At 37.9% G+C, this 23,621-nt stretch overlaps 1 protein-coding gene across 6 annotated transcripts; it reads left to right on the top strand.

Moving 5' to 3' along the window:
* The first annotated feature begins 157 nt into the window (after nt 1-157).
* LOC118274265 (centromere-associated protein E) lies at nt 158-23,616 on the top strand. 6 transcript variants are annotated; one of them, XM_050698953.1, is made up of 40 exons: nt 158-949; nt 3,749-3,858; nt 6,702-6,857; nt 7,004-7,113; nt 7,934-8,101; nt 8,408-8,560; nt 8,983-9,237; nt 9,540-9,703; nt 10,595-10,748; nt 11,539-11,721; nt 11,847-11,975; nt 12,516-13,266; nt 13,963-14,084; nt 14,163-14,339; nt 14,418-14,539; nt 14,610-14,994; nt 15,070-15,223; nt 15,305-15,628; nt 15,821-15,981; nt 16,122-16,247; nt 16,337-16,561; nt 16,832-17,149; nt 17,248-17,419; nt 17,498-17,624; nt 17,705-17,819; nt 17,972-18,130; nt 18,270-18,491; nt 18,622-18,753; nt 18,983-19,147; nt 19,487-19,642; nt 19,810-19,908; nt 20,021-20,173; nt 20,441-20,578; nt 20,983-21,137; nt 21,442-21,559; nt 21,702-21,811; nt 22,094-22,259; nt 22,547-22,650; nt 22,933-23,050; nt 23,143-23,616. In XM_050698953.1, the coding sequence occupies exons 1-40, from the start codon at nt 759-761 to the stop codon at nt 23,197-23,199; spliced, it is 7,104 nt and encodes a 2,367-aa protein (XP_050554910.1). In that variant the 5' UTR covers nt 158-758; the 3' UTR covers nt 23,200-23,616. The 6 variants fall into 6 exon arrangements, with proteins under 6 accessions (XP_050554910.1, XP_050554911.1, XP_050554912.1 ...); XM_050698954.1 differs by having other exon boundaries at nt 159-949; nt 22,550-22,650; XM_050698956.1 differs by lacking the exon at nt 12,516-13,266 and adding an exon at nt 13,407-13,497 and having other exon boundaries at nt 161-949.
* The last annotated feature ends 5 nt before the right edge of the window (nt 23,617-23,621 follow it).

Raw genomic sequence — 23,621 nt, 5'->3', positions numbered from 1 at the left:
TCGCAAGATGCGCCGGCGCAGCTTATGCAGTTGGACACAACGTCACTCGTCAGTCGTCACATATCCGGCTCGTCCCTAAGAGATGCTCCCTGACGCGTTTATTAGCAAGTCTGTTTTATTTTTATAGACGGTCAGCAGGCGGGCAGTGGTTCAGCGGTGTGTGGTGTAATAGAACATAAGTGGAGTGTCGGCGCGGCGCAGGTTGGCGCGCTGCCCGCGCGGGCGTTAGTATCGCAGCGCCGCCCGGCCCGCCGCCCGCCGCCCGCTCCCGCTCCCACTGCGCGTTGCCGCGTTACATGACTGAACTGCTGCTCCGGCCGCTCCTGCGCCGACCCTAGTGCCCGGAGCTTAGGCCGCGAAACGTCGCCTCGTACTTCCACTGATAATACCGCGTTTGTGTTTACGCGGCTGCGGAGTCTGAGAATTAGTAGCGAGTTCAGAGCAGCCGATTTAGGTCGCCCGGTTCAGTGCTAGCAGCGAGATATTTTTATTGCCACTGTTGGGTGCAGACGTACGAGCGCCTGAACACGTTGCTTGTTAAATAAATTATTATTTATAGAGTAAAATCGTAAATTTCATTCCATAAACATTTGCGTGTGTATGTGGTTATTCGTAGTTCCCTTTATATCGGGTGCAATCCTATGTTACGGGACGTAACATGGACTGCGTGAGAAGAGGAATGTGACGAACTGATCGTAAGCGGCATTTAGGTGAAATCTTTGACATTTGTAAAGTGCATTTGTGTGTGTTGAGTGAGAATGCATCACTTGTATCCCCTGGCGAAGGGCGACCCGCTGTGCCCGCTGGGGTTCCACCCGCAGGTGCGCTGGCCGACGCGCTGCAAGCGTTGCTTCCGCGACTACAAGGAGCACGGCGGCGTGCGCAAGAAGGAGGACGACTTCACGGTGTCCACGCCCAGCCTCTCCACTTGGAACACGCCGTCGTCACGGTCAGTGGCCCGTCATCAACATACTACCTATGTATTGACTATTAGTTAAGTGTAGTAGTCTAGTGTTAGGAAGTATCTTTGTAGAATCCAGGTATTTCTAATACATAGAAACGCACGTCTAAAATAAGTAGTATTTATTCGAAATCATGAGAAGATTCAAACAGTGTTGATTCGTAGAACATTTCAGACACATGCCTGAAATCTTACCAATTTACATTCGTTACATAAATTATATGACGTGACACCAGTTTATTACATCTAAGTCCTGTTACAAGAAGTAAACAATAGTACGTAGCTACCTCATCAATAAAGTTTGACAAAACATCACTAATGAAAATGTTTGATGAGCAAAAACCTCGGTCCCCTAAAAGGCTACTCAAAAGGAATGAAATAGAATAATTCTGAGAATGCAGAATATAAACTTGGCTCTCTTTGAATGGAACCTTTAAAAGACTATCAATTTGCCACGAACTTTTATAAAAGCAAACCTGCAACAAGTCCTTATGTTTATTTTAATTGACAAGTAGTTAAATAAGAAACTTTGATTTTGATAAGTCGAATTTAAAGAGACACCCTACCGAAATCTTCATCCTTCCTCGCTATATCTACTCATGTTGCCCATTTTTGACAAAATTTTAAGAGATTAGAAAGATGTAATTCTAAATCAATTCATTATAATATTATACATTATTCATTATAATGTGAGCATTGAGGCCACCAGGAATGGACTCAATTCAAAATTGCTATAAGGCAATCATGGCCGCCATAAAATTAGTGTGCAATAAAATAACTCGGCGGAGATTACGAGCATGCATTCGGTCTAATGCGAGCATAACTCGGAATTATCTTGCAATACACATGTTGCGAGATTTTAGTTACTGCACATGTTCAAGACATTCCAAGTCTCTTATCATTTCCGTCTAAAATCTTCCTCTAGCATCGAGTCATTAGGATCAATCGAGCGAGAACCGAACGTCGTTTTCATAAACATGTGCTTGTCTAGTGTAACTGTACATATGTAGGTATAGCCTAATGGTCCTAAGAAGCCAGGTAATCCTCTGACCAATAGGAAAATGTCACAAATCTTGGGTTAACCATGACCTATTACCGGACATTTTTGGCCGCTCTACTTTACTACCTGTCCCTAGTTGATTCTTTCTAATCTTTAACAAGAAAAAAACCGATGGCACAATTCCAAATTCCTGAGCGTTTTTGTGGATTGTTTGTACTGCGCCCGGTTGGTGAAGCTTGACGCATGCCGCCTTCATGTGTACGTACGTTGTCATTATACATGCATGTACCTAGCGCAGTTTATAATCAAATACCATTCGTAATGGCGAGCAACAAATCACTTGATTGAGCCTAATCTTATGGTTGTAAAGTGCAACGAAAAGGATGTTTTGAGTCTGCACTCAATATCTACTTATGACTCATGCAGCGGTTGCTAAAAGCTTTCAAATTGAACCCTATCAGGCAGTTTATATAACAAAATACAACATTCAAACGCAGTTTGGCAGTCGTAAATAATATAGATTAGGACATGAAGTCATAAATATTTAGACTAGAAAATATATGATGCACGTCTGCCTACGTGCTCCAAACAAAACATACTTTGTCAACATTTACAAACAAAATAGGAATTGTGTATCAAATACGAGCTCTTTGATATTCGTCCAAGCTTACCTTTGTTTTGGAGATCAAACACGTATACGCATCTTTCATTTGTTACATTTTAGACTACTTTTAGCTGATGCTGATACACCTACCTTACCTACGTCAACAACTCAACACTGACGCATGAGTTAACGGGAAACTGTATTCCTTTAATTAGATATTTCCTTTTGAGTATCTGGAAAACTACATATATTTAAAAATAAACATCTACAAGTGACAGTCTATTTCTATTCGTGTATATGAAGATTGTGAAAATGTATTTTTAAATTCACTAACCTATTTTTTAAATTCTAAATAGGAGTTATCCTATTGTCATAATCTTCTCCAAATATCCTATCGCAGGTAATGCATGATCATATCAGGCATAGTTATGCTCGTTTTCACCCTTAGGTCAGCTCAGAAAAGGATTGTTGAACTGCTGCATAATCGTAGTATCTATAATTATTATTCCTAAGTTGAAATAGTTAACATCTAAAATCTAAGGATCTGAACAAAATTATGAACATAAGTAGATCAGTCTCAGGCATCATCAATTGATTAAATCTGATAAATCTACTTAAGGTTTAGTAAAGACGTACGTCTTTAAAGGATATCGTGGCCATATAATTAAAGCAAGTCTGCATAATTGTTTTACACTAATAAATGAACCTATTAGAGACCAAAACCAAAACCGAGTGTAAGGCGCCTCAAAGAGCCATCATACCACCACAGATAGGGCCTAGTAAGACTAATGCCCGATACGGAGGCGCGGATGAAATCTTTAGATTAAGATGACATTAGTTTTATAGAGTTTCTATTATAAATTAAGACTGTCCGAAGATTTTAGATTAAGATCGGTAATTGAAATTGGCAGTTAACCGGTTGTCAAGGCTCCGGTTGAGCAGGAGTAGGAACAGGATGGTTTTTACTTTTAGTCAGTAATAGTGACACCCCTCCCGCTTCACTAAGGCAAGAAAAGTTATTGCATTATTGTTTATCTTTCTTGTGACTATTATCTATTGTTTTGTGCATCGTTTGATAAAAATTGTTGTATAACGAACTTCATTTGGGAACCGGAACTTATCTAGGTGTTGTTAAATCCAGTATCAATAAAAACCTTAAAAAATTGTACTCTTATGTGAACAGAAGTCGTGATGAAGACAATGGCGCGGAAGTGGAGAAGGTGGGGCGAGGGTGGGCATCCAGTAGCAACCTTAGCACAATCGACACTCCCAAGAAAGACGCCTTCTCCACAGGTAAGTGATTTCCTTTTATTTACCTGATAAGTGACCTTTGGTACGCCACGTAGTGATTTTTTCTATAGTCTATGGGCTATGTTGTTTAATTTCATCCTCCTTTTTTCTCTTTCTCTCACGATCTCATCTACTAAGCTTTTAATTAGCTAGCAGATAGATTTATCTCATACATTTCTACTGTTACCATTTCAGCATAGTATAACGATCATTGATTGATAGAGTTTCATCTGTAAATATGTAGATATGCCAAAATTCACCAAAATCATAACGAGTATATAAAGCGCAAAAATCATTTTTAGATAAATTAAATAATGGACATATAGGTAAGCTGAGGCTGTTCGCAGTCTGGCAAAATCGCAGTGTTCAATTCTAGCTAGCGCATCTAACAACGTATAACAGATGACCTCCCCATGCACCCAGATAATGGACGGTTATTGTTAGTTCCTCTTGCAGTCACACCGGATAGTTATTACCTATTGTCCAGCGTATTTGCTGAATACATAGTTACAGGTTTTTATATAGGTACCTACCAGAGATTTTGTTTATTTAAGTAGATGTACTTAAATAAACAAAATCTAAACGATTGTTAATATAGTTAACCGACTTTTGCCCGTCAGTACCATGAATCATCAATCTAATTTCAAAGAGGAAATGTCATAACTGAAGTTCCCTTACCTTGTACCTTTGTTACCATCGTTAGCATGTCATCATAAAGCATCCAGATTATTTCGTATTTACTTATTAGGTAAATACTAAGAATAATATAAACTTTGTAGCTGGGACCTCTTCTCAAACAAACATTCGGATGAACTGGGATCAAAACTATCTCTGCAGTCATTGCTGTAGACGATAACAATATAATTAATATTTTTAAATTGTGGTTACATTATGAGATATGTCTATTATTATGATATTTATACGTAATTCAGTTGAGTTACACAAGAACATATCAATCCAGACAGATCTGCGAATGCGAGCCAAGACCGGACTCCGACCACCTGTATTACTCACACATATATTGTACCTAAATTAAACGTCTTCGCCCACACATTCACATTTTGATAGTCGTTATCTAATTTAAGCATTTACCTTACCTAATAAATTTCTAGCAATACATACATAGTGCTTTTATCCCCCGAAAGGTTACACAGAGGTCATATTCACCAGCGGCATAATTTCAGTCTGGGATCACTGATTACTTATTAATTCTACTTAGACTTAAAGTCCACCTTTACAGATATTTTTTATTAAGTTAAGAAATAAATAAATTACGTAGATATGATACTAAGTCTATAGCCTTTTCCTTGTTCGCCCCTTCCCTGTCTTATTTCTTGGTTTGTCTCTATCACCCATCCGTTTTCTCTGATTTGGATGTCTTCAATTACTTTTTACAGCAGAATTTTATGTATCTAGTATGTGCCCCTTGTGATAAAAGACCCTAAGGTATATAATTTTGTTCTCAATGCGCATTTCTGAAAATATCTACATTCCAAAAGCCACTAACACTGATCCGGGAACTAATCTGAAATCACTCGTTCAAGCAGTGCCTAATATATTTGTAAGGTGTATAAACCCACCAGATTTATTAAGAGCTTGAGTTACAATATTAAGCGCTAAAACCGAGGTAAATGAAGACATTTACTTCAGCATACCTACATAATGAAAATGTACGTACCTAACAATAGAATGTTCCGTTCGCTTTGTGTAAACACTACAAATTATGATCCAGGAATAATGCAAGATTTAATATAAGACTGTAATTTATTTCTTGTTTACTTTCTGCATAGGTGCCAATTTATAAATTCTAATTCTCTTTCCTTTTTTTAAAATAATGGTATGTGATGCTGCTTCAAAATAAGTATTCCAAAACATTTTCTATTGGTAGTGCAATAAGATTTTCGAAAAACCTGATCTATCAATGTGGAAAACTTCTCTGGTGTCCAATCTCGCAGACGGTCACATCAGATCATGTAGGACACATAATCTTCTTTGCTGTGTTCTCTCCTGGAGTTCGATTCTTCTTCATTCGAAGTCGGGCAAAGTATTACTGGGCTTTACGTAATTCGGATTTTCGAAAAATTTCTCGGTGGTAGCACGGAGTCTGGAATTGTGTCCAGGATATGGCAATAGGCTTACCCCACTAAAAGTTGCATGGGACTTTAACACAAAATGGTAAAAAGTGGGTGTACATTGTATAGCTACATTACGTGCCGTAATGTGCACCTCTGCCAATAGCTTTGTAAAACTTTAGACGATTCGTGAACTGAATTTCATGTGTCAACGTGTTTCAAATAAATGCTTTGACTTTGACTTCCGTAACTTGTTTAAGAAGACATCTAATGCAGAATGCACTAACGTTTTAAAGATTTAGACTGTAGGGCTATTAGTTACGTTACCAGTGCGCACGCGCATGTGGGTTGCCCGACACCGGAAAAGTTGGCATTCTTTGGGGGAGTCCTATCTACGTTTCTTAGCCAACAGAATTATTTAAATAGACAAAGTTCTGAAAGGTGTTGTAGACACGTAACTATTTGTATAGTTTGAGTCACTACCGTCACCATCGCCTCCCGTACCTGCGCCGGCGCAGAGTGAAATGTAGCTTATCTTGCTTAGCCAATAGTTTTGTAAAATTTTAGACGAGTCGTGAACTGAATTTGGTCGAGAATCAACGTAGCATTTCAAACCTTTTTGAAAAAGTCAAAAGATTTGGAATCCTTTTCCTAGTTTTCTTATTCCTCTTATTTCATTAGTATTAGTCATTGTAAACAAATAAGAGTAATCCACTGTATAAATATGGTTGTTCAAATGTTTTCCTTAATCAACTCTAACCCATTTATATCTAGGGTTCACAAGAACCAGTGCATCGTGGACGTCGACGCCGGACCTGGGGGCCAACGAGACCGAGAGTACGAACGCTGTCACCGTCAGTCTGAAGCTGCCCAAGAGACGGCTAACGGGACCATTGCCATCGATAGATACAGGGCAGAATCATACTACAGGTTTGTCTTATAATTTTTAATAATGAGCTGTCTAAAAGAACGGTAAAATATAATTAAAATATGTTTTCTCAATCATGTTCACAATTGTCTCTTTTGTTGACAAACTGCATCATTATTGTTTATTATAAACATTGTTTATTTTCCAGATACAGTGACACTGCGCCGACCGTCACCATCGCCTCCGCCGGTACCTGCGCCGGCGCAGGCACAAATTACTATAAGCAAGAACGACTCGCTAGCTGAACGCGTGCGAAAGGTATTTTTACTAGATATCTGCGTACATAAAATATTCTCATAACCATCAACCTGTCATAAAAATATTATTTTAAAATCGGAAATATGTCGGACCACTTTTATTTCAAACTTCTTTAAAACCGCAACTCTAAAAACCTTGACCTATTGACCTGTTTTAATGACCAACATAATATTTGCAAGTTCGATTTTAACCGCAAGTATAAAACCCATAAAACATTCTCATAAAATCAATGCCAAGACATCAAGAACAAAAGGCGAGCTTTTATAGCGCTGGAAATATTTTACGCATAATCTTATAATTACGGGCCGAGTTTAGTACTAAGCCGTAACTAACAACATATTAGCTTTGCAAATATTTATGAAATTGAGTAGTTTAAAAACGTGTTTGAATAAGAGTATTGTCTTCACCTTGGTTTCATAGACGTGGGAAGTACAAGTGGGTCACAGCTATAGAACTGTCTGCCGCTACTGGTCGTAGCTCGTAGCTTTCAACCCGAACTAAACGCGATGCGGCGCCCAAAATAAACATAAAAGGTCACCATGAAAGTTAGTGCTTGGCAATGCGCTAGCTTTATAATTAATTGAGGAAATGACCTATTATCCGATTCCACTTTATAATATACGGTTATAAATAAACGACTATTGCTAAACAGTTTCGACGAATGTTTCGTAACACCATTAATTGCCGAATCAAAAATCGATCGCTCCATAAATTATGGAAACGTTTCAGTTTGTTTATTTAATGTACCCAGAAGCTGTGGTTGGTTTAAAAAATTTGGTATAATTCCTGCAGTATTTACCCAATGTCTATCTTTGCACAGATGCAGTTAATTAAATCTCAAAATAGTTTTGAAAAGGAGTCAAGTATAGAAAAAGAAAGAGAGAGACGAAGTTTATCTAGAAGTAAAGAAGCGTACCACGAAGAGAAACCTGCGCGGCCCAAAGAAGACAGAAGTTCAACCAAGGATGATGTCAACTTTATGATGCAGGTGACATTGATCAACTTTTTAGTGCATTGCCTTTTTAGGCAATGCCTAAACACAAATATATGGAGTCTGTTACCGTACATATCAGTTAGATGCCCCTCCTACTACACTTATACTACACGGATGGCTAACATAATACAATTTTAAATATGGGATAGTTATCCGAAATTGCATTAAATGTATAAGAACAAGTACAACAAGCCCAGATAGATCTTATACCCAGATTTCAAAAGTTGAAATTGAGCTTATTTTGTTTAGCGAAATTATTTCTACTGTCCTAAATAACAAAGTCTCATTTGGTTTGTCCAGGTGAAAAATTCGCGAAACTCGTCAGCAAGTTCCAAGCCTCCTGTTAGAGGGGGCCCTTCACGAGATAGAGATGATTCAGATGATGACACCAGCACTGCAGGAACTGTCACTACGGAAACCACCCTCGTCGACGCTAACGTTAAGGAGTATCAGGTGAAATTCTCTACTTTGTAACTTGATTTTTGTATAGAATATTCTTCTTTCTTAGTCCAGAACTTCGTCTGTACAGAAAATAATCTCTTGTTCATTTCTGGTCGACCAAGAACAATTGATATTTTGACAGTCTATAAAGGTGTCCGATGCACAACATGCAGGTGCAAGAAATAGTAAACTATGATTCAGTCTTGCTATTTATAGCAGACGTTTTTTTGATGGGAGGAGGAAAATCATCCAATGAGTTCTCCCACCTTGGATGAGGCTAGAGGGAGTGTCAGACTCTTACTGATTAAAAACAACCCCGTACCTTCTCTTCCTCCCGGTAATCTATTACGTTGTCCGCAACTCCAGATTTTATAGCAAACTTTAAAAGATCTATTAGAAACAATCCTTCTATAACACCAAAAATTTAATTTCAGGAACAAATAGAGAGTCTAAAGCAAGAAGTGGATACGCTAAAGAAGCGTTGTGAGCGAGTGGAAAAGGAGAAGAGTGACATACTACTGCGGAGGCTCGCGAATATTGACTCTGTGAACAAGTACACTACTGGACGGTCCTCAGAGGTGCTGAAGCTGCAGCAGAAAGTGAACGAGCTGACGTCACAGAATGAGGACTTGAAGGACGAGAAGAAACATCTCTCGTTACGAGTCAGAGAAATTGAGAGTGAACTTGAGGTAAGAAATTTTTTTGGTCCACGTCCACTGTTGAAGAGTTGTGTTTGCTATAATCCCCACGTTTAGGAAGCTAGTCGGGGAGGCCACAAAATTGTGGATGCTGTTACCCATCCTAAGGTGGTAGTTCACAATTTTACGTTACAAGATGACCATACCACAAAACATAATACAATTTTTTTAGTAAAAAATTAATACATATTGTTTAGATGGAAAAGTAGACTATAGACTGTTGCGATTAATAGAGAGTCAATCTATTTCTACTGATCTGCAGCCATTTTACAGTCCTTCCACTTGTGTTGCAGTCTCGTCCCTCAATAGAAGCACAGACGCGTCAGATAGAACAGCTCCGTGCGAAGTTGTTGGCTGCGGAGACGCTGTGCGAGGAGCTGATGGACGAGAACGAGGACATGAAGAAGGAGCTGCGCGACCTTGAAGAAGAGATTGAGGAGATGCAGGATAACTTCAGGTATGAGACACTTGGAGTTCTTGATATGTGCATTTGAAAGAGAAACGTTTCATTACTTTACCCCTCAAATCAGGCTTGTCTGTTGTTGCGGTAATTCTCTGTTAAAAACACAGGTTAAACCAGTTACGTTAAGGATTTATATTATTTTCATGGTTTGGTACAAGACCAAGTGTCTAGGAATGAAAGAAAACTTACTTTATAATTTCAATTGTTTTAAAAAGGGTCAGCCATCTTAGAAACCTTGCAAGTAGTAGTAGAAACTGATAACAAACAAAATCAGCAAAAAAATAGTCAGAGAAGTCTTCGCAAGAGCATCTTAATTAATAACACGCATTTGGTTTAAAATATTCATTAGATGCTATTGGATAATTTTATAGGCAACGTCATGGGTTAAGACGTAATACAAAAAGCAGGGTTCATTGTACGTGCCATTGTAAATGAACTGTAGCCAAAATAGTTTTGGCTGATATTGTTACACATCACTCAATCATTCAACCTTGGCACTTTTTTCAAGTTCATATTATTAAAGATTAATTTCGATCATTATTACATTGTACCACTTGAGTTGAAGCGTTAAATCTTGCTATAGATTTGCATTTATTATTTTTGTTGCGTCATATACATCTCGTTTGAGTTGGAGATAATTTCATTAACTTTTAGCAACACGGCTGCCGTTTTATTTCTTTGATATCCTTGCCTCATACTTTTCTCGTTTAATTTTATATGCACACTAAACTCATACCCAAAACAGCAACTTGTGGATCACACAAATAAATATTTTGTGTGAGAATCGAAACCATGATTGCACTTTAGCCAGTCAACCAGTCATTGCGCTAAATTGTATTGTTCGTAAAAAGTATGACCCAATTATTATTATTATTATTTTTTCAGGGAAGACCAAGCAGATGAATATTCGTCACTCAGAAGGGAACTAGAGCAGACCATAAAGAATTGTAGAGTTTTATCGTTTAAGTTAAAAAAGACTGAAAGGAAAGCTGATCAGCTCGAGCAGGAGAAAGCTGAACACGAGAAGAAACTTTTAGAGGTAAACTAGATATGATTATGCTTGTATCTTCAAGTCATTAAGGTCTTACAGCTAAAAAAAGAAGTAGCTCCAAATTAACTGAACTGCCCTGAAAATCTAGTTTTTCAGTTCCTATCTAATTTGGAGCAGTTCAGTGGATTTTCAGATGATTTCTCATCTACATGGGACGGTACAAAAAACTCAAAGCATTTGCTTAAAAACAGTCTTCCTTTCAAACTTTAAAGATCCTTTAAACAGTTGTCGAATCGAACATTGCCCAGTATCTAAATAAATCTGGGTTCAAGAACAAAGTTAAATTTATGACTTGTTACCATGTTAATGTTTACGTACACAGATCTAATAAATAATGCCATAAATCACTGGCTAGTAGAATGTCAATAAATTACCAAAGTAATTATTTATAATCATAAATCTAATTGTATCCGACGTAAGGCGTCCTGCCAGGTCTCGAATCAAGTCTTATAATTAGTACTTTTGTCCAATTAAACAAACAATATATAAATACATCTTTAAAGACAGATTTCCCAACTTCGTCTGAGCGTCTAATTAGTATCCTTAGAACTCCAGTGAAGATACTATCATCTACATAGTATCTAGTAATCTAATTTTAATTTATAATCTTTATCATCCATAAGAGATTTACTACTGATCATAGGCATAGGCCTCATCCAAATGATGTCCACCCACGAGAAAAAACGACGATTCCATCCAGCCGATCTAGTTTTAATTAGTTAAAAAAATAATTGATTTGAATCATGGATTAAAATTGATGATATAATTCTATTTCCAGATAGTGGGCGGTCAAGATGGGTTACAACGGGAGAACCGCATCAAGGAGTTGGAACAGGAGGTGGCGCGGTCTACGGAGGTGGCGCTGAGGCTGCAGAGGGAGCTCTCGGAAGCCAATGCCAAGCTCGCTGCAGCCTCGGGAACCCCTCCCGCCAACCTTAAAAAGAACCAACTTACTGACGGGGTATTTTAAACTTTCAATTTATATAATGCTTTAGATTCCATTCCATCAGTGTTTGCAGTGTTTGCATTGACCCAGTTTCATAGCCATTCATAATGTAGGTAACATCTATTTTTTTCTCTGTACAGAAAGTATCCCGGTCATCACTGACCCGGGGTGGCAGCCAAGAAGACCCTGCACAACTCCTCCGAGACCTACAGGACTCCCTGGAGCGCGAGGCTGACCTCCGCGAACAACTAAGGAACGCAGAAGAAGAGGTACCATTTACTAAACATCTAGTCCTAAAATAATTCTCACAGTAACATGTAGTCTAGCTTTGTTCTTTGACACGTGATATTTATACAAACGTCCATTACGTTACGTCTTACCATTTCGGAAGATGGATGTTTCTGTGCGCAAACCCGTTAGGTACACCGCAAATAACTCGGTAACCTCCGCACACGCAGCACCAACATCATAATATTACACGAGTACCTGCGCTTTACCCGACACTACGTGCGAGCTTGGAATGCAATAAACATGTGCACAAATAGTTACAGTTAACGATAACTCATCTCTTGTTAACAGTTAAATACCATTACAGCCACTTATTTCTCCGATCATTTAGTCCCACTAGAAAAACAACGCATTCATTAGGGCATTAGCTCTCGTTCGACAGATGCCAGCTGGCGCACTGCCAACACATGTCTGACTCACACCGCGACATTCGTATATATTTGTATATCACATTGTTATTCTCCATAGCCATATGTTCCTATCTAGCGAAATAAAAAATAAGGAATATTATGTTCAAACAGGCTAGTCGATATCGGCCACGCGTCGTCGGCAAGAGGATGCGTCCACAACTCATTCCACAGTCTCCCAAATCTGATCCAATCTCACCCCAACAGCCCACCACCGATAGTGAAATGCTAGAACCAAATACCATCCAAAGAATACTAGAAATGCAACTAGCTTTAGAAAAGAGTTTGTCATCACTCGATAGTAGCCCATCGTCCATTGGTGTTAACCAGGTCACTCAATCCCCACAAGATCTCATTACTAGTTATTCCGAAGGTTGCCAAACGGATACTATTTTAGTGCACGATGTGATGACAGACACTAAAAAGATTACTCTTGATTCGATTGTACAAAGTACAATAGATATATTGGAAATGTATACGCAAACAGAAGTAGCGTTCATGAAAAATAAACATATGCAAACCGAGTTTATGAGAATAAACAATTTTGTGCAAACTGATAAACAGAAATTAAGAAATGCTAGTGTACAGACGGCGGCTAAGCTGTACGATCATAAAGCTCTACAAGCCGTCAGTTACTCCAAAGAATATGCGGATGCTAGCACAGAGACTGATTTAATTAATGATGAAGATAAAGCGCTTGAACGGGATCTCCTAATGGATACGCTAGAAGTCAATGAAATATTCAGTAGAGATAAATCTGAAAGCCCTCCCCTTACCCCAGATAAAACACCAGAGTCCCGTTCTCCGTTCCCCTTACCCTTCGTATCACTGTTCAGTCCGCTGGCAGTAAGAATGCCAAACATAGGTACTTATGACCAGTTTGTCTATTTTACATGTTGGTTTTCTTCATCCTGTATATTGTCCTTAACAGAATCCTGAACAGTTTTGGTTCTGACAGTAATTTAGATTAGATATTAAATAATTTTAACTAACGAATATTTACAGGCAAATAACTTACGTAAAACTGCGTCACGGGTCGAGGACGACAATGAGTCCTTGCTTCTACAGCTGAAGAAAATGGCTACCAAGGCCAGAAGTACGTCAAACTACTTACTTGAATTGTGAAAATTCGATTGTGTTTTTCTAACCACTCTCTTCCAAGATCCACCGCTCATCAGAACCCGGTTGTGATTCATCATTTACATTGTGTACTTGACTACTTGCATAACCATTAATTTCTAACCTGACCTTTGTTCCTTGATGTTTACTAACACGCTTGTCAGTCAGTGTATTTGAGTTACACGGCGTATTGATGGTAGCCATTTTCTCCAGTCAGAATTAGACCTTGTTGAATCTTTTACAATGTTTGAGTTTATTATTCTATCCACTACATTGTTCAACATCCGTATCCGGAACAATGACTCAGTACCATTAAATATTACTAATTTTCATCAAGAATACCTTTTGCATAATTAATAACTAAAGTGTTTTACAAGCTTTGTATTATTGAGCTGAACATATTTACGCATTTAATGTTAATACACGCCGACGTTATTTGTAGGTCGAAAGCTGTCTCCAACACCTCCTTCAAATAAGCTCAGTGTTGATAATAATGAAAAAGATGCCAAAACAGATGAGGAAGATCCAGCCGAGTTACGAATCTTACTCGAACTCAATGAACAGGTGCTCACACATTTGTACAATTTACATTACTTCCTACTATTTTAAACCAAACTTTATTCATAATTCCGCCAATTTCAGGAAACAACAGTGTTACGAAAAAAGGTTGAAGAAATGGAACAAGAAAAGGATTCGTTGAAAAAACAAGTCAAAGAGCTTACTGACAAAATTGCCAATCAGCCTAAGAACAATTCAACCGTTACTCTTCGACGGGCAACGAACGCGAAGAGTAATAACTTAGCTGAAGAAAAAGTAAAAGTACGTAATTTATGGAATGTATTTAATTATACCAATTTCAAGTGTCGATATAACTCAGTTTTTAATAATAACTTGTAGGTATTAGAAGACGAAATTGCTGAGCTAAGGAAAAAGCTTATTGAAAAAGAAAGAGACTGTGAGAGGCTGCATGCTGAACTCAGTCTATCCAAGAAACCAAAGGCTTCCCTTATCAAGAGCAAGTAAGTACCTCTTGCAGCAAGTTGCTTCGTAAAACTATCATGATACCATTAATCGTTATATTAATTTCAGATCACTGGATGGTGACCAACAAAATGTCGATTTGAAGAGACAACTTCAAGTAATAGAACAAGAAGCAAACGTACTTCGTGCTAAGACACAGAGTTTAGAAGCTGACAATGAAAAACTACAGCTAGAAAACAAAAAACTGCAACTACTTAAGAACACCAAAACGTTGAAATCCGATAAATCAGTAGAACAGAATGCAGCAAAAATAACACAACTAGAAAATGAGCTTAAGGAAGCTTTAGCCAAATTGAAAGAATTCGAAAATAACAAAGATGATAAGACGGAGAAGAAGGTCAGGTTTGGTGGAGAAATTAACAGCAAAAAAGACGCAGATGCTTTGAAAGCAAAACAAGAAGAGTTGGACAAATTAAAATTAAACTTTACTAAGGTGAGCATAAGACTTGTTTTAAAAAACGATTTTAATATTCATGATAAGGTATTAATATCATTATTTTTTTCACAGCTCGAGAAAGAGAAGGCTCAGTTACAAGTCTCCTTGAGAGTCCTGAAGGAAGAAGCATTAAAATCATTCAGGCCAAGAGTTCCAAAGAAACCAACTGATTTAACGACTAAACTCCAAATGAAGAGGATGGTTGAAGATTTAGAAAGTGAAATTGGTAACTTACACAACCTATTTAATTAATAACGTATACAAAAGCTTTGTAAGTGAATCTTTAGTGATAAACTTCTTTTTCCAGGGGAAATGTATGTTATAATGAAAAATGCTGGTCTCTCTGGAACTGAAATTAACACCAGAGCGCAAATGGAGAAAGATATTGAAGAAATAAGATCCAAATTGTCCAAAAACGATTCCGAATTTACAAACGAGAAGAATCGTTTACAAACCGAAATCGCAAAACTAAAGGATCTCAATGCAAAATTAGAAAGTGATAAAACTGAAATAAATGGCAAATTAAAAACTTTGGAAAAAGATAATAGCAGTATAGCTGGACAAATAAAAACGTTGCAGGAAGAGAAGAAAGGTTTAGAAACGCAAGTTAGCAAACTGAATAGTGAACTGAGTGAGTATCATTATTGAAATTAAACTTCATTTAGCATTAACTTGTACATTAAAAATCTAAACAGACCAATCATTAACCTTAGGATAGACTTTGTAGGTACGTAAATGTTAGATGTAGATAAAGATGACTCAATTTTGAATTTAACATACGAATTTGTTCTAAGAATCAAACTTATACCTCATATTGTTTCAGAAAATGCAACATCCCTACAAACTACGATGTCTGACTGCATGAAGAAAATAGAAGAACTTAAAAACGAAATAGATGTAAAAGATAAAGAAATTGACAAGCTGAAGAAGCAAGTAGAAAATGTAAATAAATTAGAACAGGATAAACAAAAATTGCTCAAAGAGGTCAGTATAGTTACTTTTACATGTTTTGCTTAGCTCTTGAGTCTTGACAGTGCAGAAGAATCACAACATTATAGTTTCATCATTTTGAACACTTCTCTTTATATGTTCATAAAACAATCTAGACTATTTTACTATTTTAGGTTGGAGATAAGACTAAAAAGATAACTGACTTAGAAAAGAAGTTCAAAGAGGCAGAGGACAAATGCAAACGGGTAGAAAAGCAATTAACTTTACGTAAGGACAAGGTGGCTAAATTGGAAAAGGAGGTAAGACCACCAGACGTTACTTCAAGATAATTTGCATTAAACTCGATGTTTCATTTAATCATTTTCTTAACCATATCTTCTAAAAATAGCTCTCTCAAGAAAAGGAACAAGCAGAAGTACTAGCCAACAGCCAACGACGCATCTCAGTAGATTTCACTAGCGAGAAAGATCAAATGCAAACAAAACTAATAAAGACTGAAAGCAAACTTATAACACTAGAAACGGAACTAAAGGAAATGAAATCAGATTACGAATCCAAAATAACTAATTTGGAATCTACAATATCTGCAAAAGATATTCATATAAAACAACTGGTATTTTGTTGAACTGTTTGATAGGCACGCACCAACGCATGTCCCCTTTGACCAAACTTTGATCACGTTTTTACTCCAAGATAGTTTATTTTATACTGCCAACAAAAAGCTTATTTTTAGATATCTAGAATATTCGCATGTTTTTGCGACACCCACCGCCTTATAGTTTTGCCCCAAGTGTTACCCCGATTGCAATTTTAGACCATATGCACTTCCCAAGTATAATTTGTAGGAAAGTAAGATAATATACATGCGTAATTATGATTGCAGGAAGACGCTTTACGTGACACATCTAACCAGAAGTATGATGAAGCTATATCGTCAGTAGAAATGGCACAAATGCAAGACAAATTGGAGAGAACTACTAAAGAACTAGAGGAGAAACAAGAAGAATTAACAAATGCTAAGAGAGAGTTGGAAAGTACCGAGAAAGAACTGTCGGTAATAAAGACAGAGATGATTCAGTTGAAATCTAGCATATCGAAGTTAGAGAGTGAGAAGAAAGAGCATGAAAACAAATTGCAAGCAGAAAAGAAGGAATCAAGTTACTGGGAGAGCAAGGCTTCGGAACTTGAAACTGATTTGCAGGTACAATTGACAGTAGACTAGATCAAATTCTCTGATTATTGGAATAAGATTCAAAGTTTAACTTCTGAAATGACCTAATATATCCCAATCTTTTTTAGGCCGAACGCAAGAAACTGGATCGTATGCGCAAGGCTCACGACGTAGATATCAAGAACAAAGAAGCAGAATTGGCTACACTGAAAGGAAAACTGAAGGTTCTAGAACAATCTTCTGGTGCGGGCGCCAAGAAGATATCTGATCTCAAACAGGAATACGAGGAAACTGTTAAAAGTACGTAATCTACTGCAACTAACGTCAGAAATTTCGAAATATTCAATGTGTGTAATATAATGTTTATTGAATTTACAGAATTGGAGCACTCTCTTGCGGTAGAGAAGGCAGAATATGAAGAATTGACTGGCAAATACGAAATATTAGAAGAAGAACACGTAGTCACTAAAGCAAGACTCACAGTAGAAAAGGAGCAAGCGCAAGGGTACGTATGAAACCTTTAAGAAAAAAACTGGCTAGCGTAACCCTGAATACTAGTTACTAATTTCATTTATGATGTTACAGTGAATTAATACACGCTCAAAAAGAGTTAGCCTCCGCGTTGGCTGAAATCAAAACTCTTCAAGACAACTATGATACGCAATCTTCAGCGTGGACTAAAGAAAAGACTGAACTGCAGGTACGTTCTTCTTCGAATTAATAACTTCCTTCTTATTTACGAAAGAATATTCTGAAGAGAATAGTCTATCCAACAGCTATATTACCAGCATATGGTTCAGAGATATCACAACATAATTTGTTCAAACTAAATTTTTCACTTTTGTTACACAGAACTCTATATCATCGCTACAAGATCGTCTATGTGGTGGTGGCTGGGAAGTAGAACGCGCGCGACTCAACGCTAAACTTGAACAACGAGAGCGAGAACTGCGCACCGTCAACGACCAACGAGACGTCTTGGAGCACCATCATGATCAAGCCAAGAAAGAGGTAATATATAAAAACGTAGGGCTAAAGAATTTGAACCGTAAGTTTATGTGATACAGTTGTCTTTTCATTGCTATATTTGTCAGGGAATAGCAGGTACCAGAGAACATATTCTTATATTTCTGCCTTACCTTTTCTTTAGTTGGAGGAAGCAAGAAAGAAACTGGAAGACTACGAACGCGTCTCCAAAGTACAGAGGACACTAACAACAGAGAATGCTGAGCTGGAGCGAGAACTGTCGTCTCTGAATACAAGGCTTGAACAAGCTGATGTGGCTAGGAAGAATGAACTTGCAGAAATGAAGCTTAGGTACGAAGGACAGATGAACACCATGAGAGATGAGCTCAAGTCTTTGCATAACCAGGTGAGCAAACATTTTGAGTACTTTGCTGGTTTTATACCACATCGCATCTCCATTTATAACATAGAAATAGGTGAAAATCTGTAATTTCTAATGGTGGTTTCACAATTACTTATTGTATGTTCATCTTCAGGTATCAAGGTTCAGACGAGAGAGAGACAATTACAAGCAAATGCTTGATGCTGCTCAAAAGACTATGACAGAAATGAAGAATGGCGACAAAAATGCTAGAACAGCGAGACTTTCAATATCTAGTACTGATGAGGTAAGTGTGATGACATTTAAGTGCAAATACGTAGATCTACGTTAGTGTAGTTTAGTAGTCAGTTTAGTTTGCGTTTACCTACCTTATTAATCGACTGTCTCGAAGCAAGACTGCTTAACCAGAATACCTGGTTTCAAACACACATATCTATATGTTTTGGAATCTCAAGCACCACCAAGAAACCTCCACAAAAACAAATGTCTAACACTAAAAATCTTCATTTTTATAGGAGGAATATCGTAACAAAGTGGCGACACTGGAACAGCAGACAGCGTGCCTAGAGGACGAGCTCTGCGAGGCGAGACTGCTAGCGTCCAAGCTCAACACCGAGCTCATTAGCGAGCGCTCTGCAGCTGAAGTCCGCTTCGCAGAAATGCAGTCTAGGCTTAATGAGGTAAGTAATACTTACTTTTACTGGTATACTGTGAAAGACATAAGTTTTTAAACTGACATGGTCACTAACACTAATATTAGAGCTTAAGGCGGGTTATTTACCATGTTTAGGTATTTATGTCTAAGAGTTTCTGATATTTCGGCACTGTTGCAAGCGTCATGATCGCGGATGTATGAACTATTTAGTTCTTAAGTTCTAATGTTACAGTGAAAGGTTTTTTGAACCGAATTAAACTAATAGGTTTTTATTCTCAGTACGCTCAGGAACAAAAGCATAAGAGAAACGAAGCACTTACCTTCTTGCCTTCGTTTTTAATAACATCCAACTATTGTCACTCAGTACGAAGAAGAAAGGTTGCTGACGTCAGGCAGAGCGCGCGTGGCCGGTCTGGCGACTCGTATGGAGCTGGCATGGCACAAGGAACGCGACGAACAACAGCGGCTACTGCAGGAGACGTCCACTCTCGCCCGGGACTTGAGGCAGACACTCTTTGAGGTATCTTGCTCTTGATTGGAATTTATAAGGTAGAGATTGTATGACCAGATGCATAATGGAAAAGGAAATTAAAGAAATATATAAAGATCATAGGTAGTAGGGTTGCTTTGAAACTCGCTTGAACATAATGTATTAAGAAGATTCTAAATTGTAATTCCTATATTCAGATAGAACGCGAACGTGAGAAAGAGAGATTAGACATGAAGAGAAGAATAGAACAATTGAAGAGAACCACTGAAGAAGAGACGGAAGAGGCTAAAAAGAAGGTAAGTACCAAAATAAAAAAAAAACATTTCTATGCAGTGCAAAATCAACCCAATTTCAATTACAACAAAGTTCATTTTGCTAGGATTGGCTTATATTTTTATTCTTCTCTAGGTGACAGAACTACAATGCGATCTACTGGAGCTCCGAGACGCACACGCCAAGCTACGTACCGCAAACGAGAAGCTGCGTCGCGATAAAGAACGACATGACAGAGATCGCGACCAGAACAAACTTCTTGTTGGTTCGCTCAAACGTGCTCAACAGGTAACTAATGAAGCACATTTATAAAAAAAACCTCATCGTGTTAAGAATAATATCAAGTATCCTAGAGTTCACATTCTTTGTTCCTCAAAGAATCAGTTCTTTCATGAGATCTATATAATCCCAAATGTTACAACGGAATATTACTTACCACTATTTATAATATCTAAGCGGCGGATGTCCATATAAGGATGCGTCCAAAAGTGCTCTGCTGCCATAACTCTGCTTTTAGTTTTTTTTTAATTCAGTGTGTAATTATTACATTTTTAGGAGGATGACAGGATAATAACGCAGCTTCTAGAAACTATAGACGACCTGATGAAGCAGAGTCCTGACTTATTCCGTAATGATGCTCCTGTTAAACCTGAGAAGACCTTACTGACGCCTACACCACCAAGACGAAATAGGGTGAGTCAGAAACACCACGTACATACAGACCGGCACGGAGAGAATAGCAGATATTTGTCACGTTGAAAACAGAGTTTTTAGTATTGGTATTAGTGTGTAAATTAGATAACAAGGTACGATGGGGTTGACGTATCCATTTGACCAAAAACCCCTTAAAACAATAAAGAAAAAAAGGATTTGGTATTAAGGTTTATTTTTTCATGTGCGCTGCTCTTGTCATTAAGAATGCTTAAAGGCGCGTAGTGTAAAATCAGAACAGGAGCTGTCCGGCTCCGATCACGTACTCACACTTAATGACCTTACACCACACTTAAATGACAAGAAAATCGATGTTGAAAACCATTATTTATTTCTATTCTTCATTACCTATCACGTCATAAATTCTGAAACCAATTTCTGTCCAGTCATCAAAGTCCCGGTCTCGGTCGGCGACGCCTGAGAACGGCGTGAATACAGTGGACGCGGCCACGACCGCGGCGCGCCTGCGACGCCTCACTGATGAACTGCGCGCCTCACGCATCGCCGAGAGGCAACGGCGACACCAAGCCACTGCTAGGAGGTAAACCACTAATCATACTTACAAGTTTTAGGTCTAAGGGCTATCAGATTCAAGAAAGTTGTATAAGATTGACCTTTATCACACGCTCAACAGTTAAGGACCTGTGTGTCTTTTGTCATTTTTTGTACCTACTGTAAAATTCAGACATAATGTAACTTTTTAAATGTATAAATAAATAAATTAATCAAATTTTGCCTAAAGATCGTTGAAAAACTTAAAAATTAGGCCCTTTTAAAAACTTAAAAAATGCTGGAAATTAAATTATACTGAATTTCGTTTTTAACTAAACTCTTTTTGTAAACAGAGCGATGTCGACCGAGCCTCGCGATACTTTGTCTGTCACACCAGCTTCTCGCACGCCGTCTCGTGCGCCCTCACTCAAAAAGCGATCAATTTCTCTTGAACAGACTACTAAGGACCAGGTAAAGTTACTAATTGATAAAACAATAACCATTTTTTTTAATAATAAATAACGAATTGTTGTAGCATTATGGGGTCATAATGCGGCTAAAACTCTTGCTTTTAATTCATTTATTCAAACAATTTTATTCTCTTTATACTTAGAGCCTAATATGGAAGTCGGTGGATGAGAGCAGCGTGTCCTCAATGCAGTCACTAGACGGAGACGCGGACAACCGGCTGTTCACCATGCAGCGAGATGCTAGTCTAGACAGGTACACATTAACTATATACTATTTTTTTAAATAACAATATTCTATGTAGTTACTTCACTCTCAATGCTTTCTTATAACTCTTCTTATTCTTCATTGCTCTGGTCTTACGACATGTTGAGGAAATTGTTGAGGAATCTACACGACTAATACTAACTTAATATTATGCGTTCTCTTCCAGGTAGGGTTGTTCTAATCTATAATATATACCCATTTCAACAATCTTTATTAGACTTTTATGAACGCTATTTACCTTACTTAGTATAATGTTATGTTCCTTTACAGTCGATTATCCGGTGGATCAGCTCAAAGCGAAGTGCTTCCATCAGAAAAGAAGAAAAAGAAGAGCATCTTTGGCAAACTGAAGAAACTGACCAAGTCTCGCTCCATTGACGACCAAGTTGACAGCACGGAACATGTCGAGTTCAGACCTATTGGCACTGTTTCTCAGGTAACAAAGCGTTACAATATTATTTTACATATGCAATGCATTTTACTAGCTACACTGAGTGAATGATACTTTTAAATGATAAATTAATGTCAAAGTGCCAACTTTGACTTTGGGCATCTGATGACCAATTAAGTAGCCAACAATATTCTAAGTATTCTATAAATTTTTTTTTCAAAGTAAGCAGTCTCTATTTGCGTTTTTTCTGTATTTACTGTTGAAGCCCTACGTATAGCAAAACCATGTTACTAGTACGGACTTATCATGTAAATTTATGTTATTCGAATTAGCAGGGGTCGGACTCAGACATGAGCGCAGCGGGCAGCAAGCGTGACCTGCGAGGACGACTGTCCGACATGTTCAGCAGAAAAGGAGCCATGTCACGTACAAACAGGTTTGTTACCGTTTCTCATCAATATCTTATTCTAGAACTTCCTTTTATTAGAGATTTACAATTTATTCTCAACATAACACATCTACATAAACTGCCGTAACTGTATCTACTAATACATGTTTATTTCCTACAAGTTCTACAACTATTTATAATTCATCCATTTCAGAAATATTCATAGACTGACCAAAGTTATGATATTGCTTAACATTTTCTCTTGTTCCTTTGCTGTTATTGATTTTTATTGTAGTAGAAATAGAGTATAACGTGTTTATGATGTTACAGCAAAGAGCTAAGCCCGGAGCGGCCGGCGAGTGCGATGGGTAGTATGACGAGCTCGTCCCGACCACCACTACGCAACGCCAGTAGCTCCACACTCGCCCGGGCATCGCCTGCTAAACCGGTACGTAATACTGAGCCTTTTATACTATATACTTAGGTCTTACTATGTAAATAATAGAAGTCACATGGTCATAATGTTCTTTAAATCCACAGAACGAAGTGCCGCGGCCAGCGAGCGCAACGCCTGCGGCCAAGAGGAAAGGGAAATAACTGATACTATAAAGATTTCGCTTCATTATAGTGTATTTATCCATTTTCCTATGATTTTTCCACATAGCTTGTAATATCACAATACATATCAATAAAATAAATTATTCTGTATAACTATCGATAGAACGCTACCGCTAACAGCGACTAGTAGTTATCTAATTAATTTATTGAGTACTTTGAAAGCGTATTAAGAACTTTAGCCCAGTTATCGATAGTTATGCAAGTCTGATTGCCGCCGTCACGCTATAGTTACGCGACTGTGACGAGACCCAATTCCTTACGTCCTTAGTTTCCTTGTGAGCACCGGGAGCGTCGCCGACAGACGTCCAACATAAACGTCTACAACGCGACAAGCGACACCAGTGCAATGTTTTAGTTATGTACTTTGTATCTTTATAATAAAGCTGTTGAATTAAACTTAC

The sequence above is a fragment of the Spodoptera frugiperda genome, chromosome 15 (assembly GCF_023101765.2).
Source record: "Spodoptera frugiperda isolate SF20-4 chromosome 15, AGI-APGP_CSIRO_Sfru_2.0, whole genome shotgun sequence".
NCBI classification, from domain to species: Eukaryota; Metazoa; Arthropoda; class Insecta; order Lepidoptera; family Noctuidae; genus Spodoptera; species Spodoptera frugiperda.
The sequence above is the reverse complement of the archived record's forward strand: the minus strand, read 5'-3'. Positions and strand labels throughout refer to the sequence as shown.